A 7,731-nucleotide genomic window follows, 5' to 3' on the forward strand; every position below is an offset into this window, starting at 1 on the left:
GGGTGCAATTGTGCAGTAGTTTGAACATTCTTTGACATTGCTTTTCTTTGGGATTGGAATGAAAATGCCTTTTCCAGTCCTGTGGCCACTGCTGAGTTTTCCAAATTTGCTGGCATGTTGAGTGCAGCACTTTCACAGCATCATATTTTAGAATTTGAAATAGCTCCACTGGAATTCCATCACCTCCACTAGCTTTGTTCGTAATGATGCTTCCTAAGGCCCACTTGACTTCGCATTCCAGAATGTCTGGTTCTAAGTGAGTGATCACATCATCATGTTTATCTGGGTCATGAAGATCTTTTTTGTATAGTTCTTTGTGTATTCTTGCCACCTCTTCTTAATATCTTCTGCTTCTGTTGGGTCCATACCTTTATTGTGCCCATCTTTGCATGAAATTTTCCCTTGGTATCTCTAATTTTCTTGAAGGGATCTCTAGTCTTTCCCATTCTATTGTTTTCCTCTATTTCTTTGCACTGATCAGTGAGGAAGGCTTTCTTAGCTCTCCTTGCTATTCTTTGGAATTCTGCATTCAAATGGGTATATCTTTCCTTTTCTCCTTTGCCTTTAGCTTCTCTTCTTTTCTCAGCTATTTGTAAGCCCTCCTCAGATAACCATTTTGCTTTTTTACATTTCTTTTTCTTGGGTATGGTCTTGATCACTGCCTCCTGTACAGTGTTACAAACCTCTGTCCATAGTTCCTCAGGCACTCTATCAGATCTAATCTCTTGAATCTGTTTGGCACTTCCACTGTATAATCATAAGGGATTTGATTTAGGTCATACCTGAATGGTCTAATGGTCTCCCTACTTTCTTCAGTTCTTGAATTTTGCAATAAAGAGTTCATGAGCTGAGCCACAGTCAGCTCCCGGTCTTGTTTTTACTGACTGTATAGAGCTTTTCCATCTTTGGCTGTAAAGAATGTAATCAATATGATTTCAGTATTGACCATCTGGTGATGTTCATGTGTAGCGTCATCTCTTGTGTTGTTGGAAGAGGGTGTTTGCTTGTAAACCCTTAGTAGCTTATTATCCCACTCCTCCTCCCAAATTAGGAACACTAAAAAGGAAACAAGACATTAGGAATTAATGGCCAATTATATCCTACTTTTAATGACAATATATCAAATATTGAGTTTTATGAGCAAATCTTATTACATATAAATATATTTATGTTCCTAAAGATTTCTTAAACATATATAAAGGTTTGTATGTACCTTATCTTTTCTTCCCTACATTTCTCCGCCTATCATCATGGCTTTATCATGTCTGTAGTCACCACCTGTCATGACTCCCAATGGGACTTGTACCCAGTTTTCTACATAATCACAGGAAAGCTGGCTCTTGACTGTTTTGTTTTGCATTGGTGCTAGCTAGGAATAGGCATGTGATGCTGGCTGGGAACTCAGTCCCAGAGCAATGGGCATAATACCTCAAACTGTCGCCCTGCACAGCTTGCAAGCCTGTGAAAGGAGCCATGCGCTGGACAGCTTTGCCCACACCGGCCAAGGATCTGCTGCTGAAGGTGGGTGAGAAGGACATGTCTGTGAAGACCAGGAAACTGAAGAAGCAAGCAGAGTCACTGAAGGAGAATGTGTCTTGGGAACTGGTGGTCCTGCGAAGGATGCTGCAGGAATGGAAGATGGCCTGGGCTCTAAGTGAGTGAAGGAGGGGTGCAGGGGCGGGGGGGTGGGGCTGATTGTCCTGACATAGCAGTGATTTTTGAAGGAAGAAGTTCTCACCTTGGCCAAGTATTTCTCAATCTTTGAAAATCCATCCCTCTCTTATGAAAGAATAAAAATCTGGTTGCCTTATCAAGGCTAGACTAGGTAAGAGCTTTTCATACAATGGCAGTTGCATTTATCTGGATGCTTTTCACATGGGCAGGTTCTACACCAGTAATTTGTGGAAACTCACTACCCAGAGAACTCTTCACAGGCAGAGACCCTATCTTACTGACCCCTGAAATGTCACACTCAATACATGATGCATGAAAAAAAGGGTAAATATGCTGCCCAAGCAATTGAAAAGCAGTGATCAAAAGAAACTGCAATTGGCTCTCCAGAATTCATTTGTAAATTTGGAATTAGCACACATTTACTTTGCCTTCACAGATTCCAGAATAATGTGCCTGGAGCAAAGGAAGGGCCCAACAAGGACTGTCGAAAACTGCAAGATTTGAGGACTCAAGGGCTGCTGGCTTTCAGAATGTGAAAAACTAGTTTAGTTAGTACAGGAAAGAAGAGGTGATCCATCACGTAAACTGGTTCAGATAAACAAAAAGGTTGAAAAAGAGATTCTGAGTAAAAACTACCAGTAGGGAGCACCTACAGGTGATGGGAGCACTGAAACAAAAGCTCACGCCTATAAAAAGTGTAGCTATGCTTGTGGCTCAGCTCGTAAAGAATCTCCCCGCAATGCAGGACACCTGGGTTTGATCCCTGGGTTGGGGAGGTCCTCTGGAGAAGGGAAAGGCTACCCAGCCCAGTATTCTGGCCTGGAGAATTCCATGGACTGTATAGTCCATGGGGTGGCAAAGGGTTGGACACGACTCAGTGACTTTCACTTTCACATGCTGTGTTTGGTCATGTCTCTTTGTGACCCCATGAACTCTAGCCCACCAGGCTCCTCTATCCATGGAATTTTCCAAGCAGGAGTACTGGAGTGGGTTGCCAGGCTAGCCTCCGGGACCTTCCCCACCCAGGAATCAAACCCGCGTGTCTCTTGTGCCTCCTGCATTGACAGGCAGATTCTTTACCACTAGCATCACCTGGGAAGCCCCTATAAAGAGGGCAAAGTACCCTTGATCACTGTCTTATTGTTCCATTTTCCAGATGATAACAATGAAGAGTTATTTATGGGAATTCCCTGGTGGTCTAGTGGTTCAGACTCAGGCTTTCACTGCTGTGGACCCAGGTTCGGTCCCTGGTCAGGGAATTAAGATTCCATAAGCCATGCAGTGAGGGAAAAAAAAAAGAAAGAAAGAAATTATTTAAACAAACAAAAAAGATAGAATACAGGATGGGATTGGGAGGAGTTTTGTTCGAGAATTATTAATACCTAAGAAGATTCAGCTCACTTGGTAAAGAATCTGCCTACAGTGCAGGAGACCCAGGTTCGATCCCTGGGTTGGGAAGATGCCCTGGAGAAGGAAATGGCAACCCACTCCAGTATCCTTGCCTGGAAAATCTCATGGACAGAGGAGTCTGGTGGGCTGCAGTCCATGGGGTCACAAAGAGTCAGGCACGACTGAGTGACTAACACTTACTACCTTAAGAAGATTCAGGGAGCATCAAAGAAATAACTTCCTCAGGGTGGCATCTGTGGGGCCCTTTATGCTTCTGCGCTTTTGTGCTTGGATTGTCCTAGGGGAAGGGGCCTTCTTGTCACCTGTCTGTAACACAATATCTAACCCTAAGTGGTCTTCTTCTAATTCTCCTCCTGTGGTGTAGTCATCGAGTGGCACCATAAGACCATTGAGGGCCTGCTGCAGAGCTTGGTGGACATCCACGATGACGTCCGGATCCAAGCCATCGTCACTTGTGCCACAGCTGCTTTAGAACGGCCCCGTGCTGCCATCAGTCAAGGGGACTCCGGTAAGAGCCACAGCGGGACTGCTCGAGAATATAAGCAATCCATAGAACCATAGAAGTTTTGAACTGGCGGGGACCTTGGAGCTTATCTGAGATTATTTCACAAAATGGAAACAAAGACCCAGAGACTGGCCTGAATATACACAACTTCTCAGCAACAGAGATGAGTTTAAAATTCCTGACTTTTGATCTAGTGCTTTTTTGCACTAATTTCATCACCCTTGGATGCTTAGTAGTTCACAAGCAAGTTCACATTGTTCTGCCTTGAGAGATCCCATTCATAATAACCAAAGAGAATATGTATATATGTATGTGTATGCACACACTTTTCTCCCGACTGCAATTTAGTCCTTCTTTACAGTCTCAAACTCAACATGTCCCAAACTAAACTCATCACTCTTGCCATCAGACCCCTCCTCACATCCCACATAGCAACCAGCAGCCCCATAACCCAGCCAGTTTGAGTCAGAACCCTGGGAGTCAGCCTGGACAAAAGTCCTTCCTCTCCCCACAACTAATTGACCAATAGATTCTATGGATTCTGCTTTCATAAACATTTATTTTTATTACAAAAGAAATACAAAGTGTCATTATCAGTCAACACAGAGGAGTTTAAAAAGAGGTTCCTTCCAACCCACCTCCCAGCCCCAGTCCCACCCCATGCCATTTCCAGGGTATACAATGTTTAGTTTGGCATTCTACAACTTTCTGTGCTTTTACAAACACATGACAACATATATGTAGGTTTTTCTATTTATTACAAAAATGAGTGTTGAATTTTACCAGCCATTTTCTAGTTTTTTCTCCTTTAATTTGTGGTTATAACGAATTCTAGTGTTAAAATCTTAGAATAAATCCTAATGGATCATTCTCTTATTACTCCACTGGATTTGATTTGTTCTTATTTTAAAATGTTTTAATATATTTGTAAATGAAATTGGTAATTTTGTGTTTATTTACACTATTTTTGTTAAGTTTTGTTAACTAGTTTTTACTAGTTTTGTAAAATGAATTAAAAACTTGGCCATTTTCCCCAATGGCTGTATAACCTTTTGAAAAAGAAATGTCAATAGCATTTTTCTTTGCTAGCGATAAACAGTTAAAAAAGGAACATTTCCCGTCTACAAGAGCTAGAACTATAATCTACCGAGGAGCTGGTTTAACAAGACACAGGACTCAGATGACAGAAACTATAAAATGCTATTAAAAAGACATAAAACCCACTGACTCTTACTAACCCCCAAGTGCCCTCTCAGATACCACCTTTTGTGTATACCCTGGGCTGACATTTTTTCCTTCTCTGCTGCTGGTAGCATCCTAATATTATTCTGTCCTTATATTTATCATTCTGTCATAATTGTCTGTTTACTTTTCTGCTATCTCTACCAGGCAAGGAACTTCTTAGAGGTGGGGACTAATTTTATCTCTACAAAATTGTCAAGTTTTTAAGGTTTCTTTTCACTTATTTCCAGTCTACTGAGTTCCAGGTATGAGCATTTAAACGCCAGCTTTTCAAATCTGTTGCTCCCCCTGCTAGGAAATTTTATCTCTCTCTTGACCTGATCAACTTCTATACATGCCCCTCAACTTTCAGCTAAGATGTCACCTCCTCCAAGGAGTCTTCCCTTACCCCACCCCCCTGCTATACACTTCCACACACGTGCTCAGTCACATTCGACTCTTTGCGACCCTGTGGACTGTAGCCCACCAGGGTCCTCTGTCCATAATATACTCATGTTTCAACATAGCAGTAATTTTAATTTAATTTTTTTAATTTAAATTTTTAATTTAATTTTTTCAACATAGCAGTAAGGGATTCTCCAGGCAAGAATACTGGAGTGGGTTGCCACTTCCTACTCCAGGGGATCTTCCTGACCCAGGGATTGAACCTGCATCTCCCATACTGGCAAGAGGATTCTTTACCACTGTAGCCCCTGGGAAGCCCATGCTTCCACACATACACATTTTTTAACTGCTTATTTTCTTGAGTATTAAGTGGGGTGATATATATTAGTGCCTGGCATAGAGAAAACCTTCCATAGGTGGGAAGAGATATTACCTTATCTCCAGATCTCCACATACAAAGAACACCTTTGTCTTTCCCTTTCATGTGATCCCTTTCCTGGGTGTTGAGATTTTGATTTGTCTTGTTTCCTCCCCACATCTTCCCAAAGAATATCATCTTACTCATTATTTCTTGAAATACTCAATTGACTTCCATCTGATCCCCTCACAGGCACATATTTCATCTTGCCCTTTCTAAACATATGGCATAGTGGCTTACAGTAGTGGTAAAAAGGACAAATGAGAAATTTTATATAAAATCTTAGCTATACGTCTTGCTCTGCCGCATCTTGGGAAGTCACTTATCCTCTCTGAACTTCATACTAAAAATGGGAGGATAGTTGTGGACAAAAAGTTAACACAACACTTTCCCCTTCTACTTGAGAAATGAGCTTTAGTTAGATGCCTACCTGTTGCCCCGATAACCTGGTAAGGACAGAAATTATCTTCACAGGCCGCATAGCTTATGATGAAAATGAACCCTGACTGCTAAATGACATTTGTACTGGCAAGAACTACACGTTAAACATACATGCCTGAAGGAGATACCATCCTCCAGGCTCCCAGGAATGCTGTGACTTATCAAGGCAGGACCTTTGAGGACCCTGGAATTACATCTATGGAGTTGTTATATAAAAGAGATAATAACTCTGGTGGAACATAAGACTTATGCCTGGAGTCGATTCTATGCTCCTGAGCTGTCCCCAGAGTGCTAGACAAACCATTCTCAAGAACTCTTGCCAAAAGGAACACCTGATGCTTCCCTGTGGGCAAACTATGTTCCCGTCCCATTTCCTTCTGAAGACTAGTGGCATGTATGGCCTATGATAGAGTTGTGAGGCTGTTTGCTGCTGCTGCTAAGTCGCTTCAGTCGTGTCTGACTCTGTGCGACCCTATTGACGGAAGCCCACCAGGCTCCCCCGTCCCTGAGATTCTCCAGGCAAGAGTACTGGAGTGGGGTGCATTGCCTTCTCCGGTGAGGCTATTTAGTTAAACCTAAAAGGATTCCTGAAAAACACGTTTCAGGTGAGCTCCACAGTAATACCTGCCTTGCCTGCTTCAGTGAGGGTTAGAAGACTAAATGAGATAATGAATACGAAGCACTATCAAGTGGCAAAGTACTACCTAAATATATTTGCTATTATTACTAAAATTACAAAAATTGATTTTCATCACTAAAACTCATGGTAATAGTCACCATAGCCTAGCAGGAAACATATTCATTTGGCCTGAATACAGCTCTGCAGAGACCAGATGATAAAGATGTGAGAACAGGAATACCCAGCACAAAAGTTAGCCTTAAAATCCCACCCATTGTAGGGGTTCAGCTAAATTCTAATTAAGTAGCAGTAAGCATCTGCAACTGAGGCTGAAATGGCCCCCATGTGGCTACGGGAAAAGCTGTGTTTTAGAGAAAAGCAAAGGGACTAGCTAGCTAACACCCTCTTACTGGCTCTCTTTTGATCACAGACAAGGAAACTATGAAAGCCTTATCTATTCAGGACTTGCCAGAGGTTCTACAGCCCCCGCTAATGGCTGCTCTTTGTGACAAGAATGCCAATGTGCGGATGGCAGCAGCAGTATGCCAGTATGCCATACAGTCACATAATCCTCTTGCCCAGGAAATCATGCAGACTGTCCTTCTGAAGGGTGAGTAACGACCTGGAAATATGGAGTAAAGAAAGAACATCTCACCATCAGCTTTTCCTGATCCCTTCCTCTCCGCTGTCATACATTTATTTTAGATAAGAGGATTTCTTCCTCCCAAGTACTTTACAAGACAGGTACACTGCCACCAAGTGGTACCTGGGCTAACCGTGTCACAGATGCATTTGACTAAACCATGTCCCCTTTCCTGTTAGATTTTTCAATTGAAAAGATAATGTAACAAGATTAAAGAATACGTTCTAAAAATTAAAAAACCCACTTGAACACATCATGGTTCCATTTTTGCACATTAACTTACATTAATGTCCAAATGCATTGTTGGTGTAATACCAGCAAAAGGTTCTCTCTGATGTTGATAGGCTCTGGTACCTAACTACTCTGAAAGACGGACTTGCTCCTTGCATGGCAGC

At 42.1% G+C, this 7,731-nt stretch overlaps 1 protein-coding gene across 1 annotated transcript in view; it reads left to right on the forward strand.

The window, feature by feature from the left end:
* Positions 1–7,731, forward strand: part of HEATR4 (HEAT repeat containing 4) — a 39,652-nt gene that overhangs the window by 6,103 nt on the left and 25,818 nt on the right. The window contains exons 4-6 of the mRNA XM_010855781.1: positions 1,451–1,654; positions 3,449–3,592; positions 7,124–7,303. Coding sequence (XP_010854083.1) covers positions 1,451–1,654; positions 3,449–3,592; positions 7,124–7,303 — 528 coding nt within the window. The remainder of the gene's footprint in view (positions 1–1,450; positions 1,655–3,448; positions 3,593–7,123; positions 7,304–7,731) is intronic.

This window comes from Bison bison, unplaced genomic scaffold (genome assembly GCF_000754665.1).
Source record: "Bison bison bison isolate TAMUID 2011002044 unplaced genomic scaffold, Bison_UMD1.0 scf7180017864368, whole genome shotgun sequence".
In the NCBI taxonomy this organism is placed as follows: Eukaryota; Metazoa; Chordata; class Mammalia; order Artiodactyla; family Bovidae; genus Bison; species Bison bison.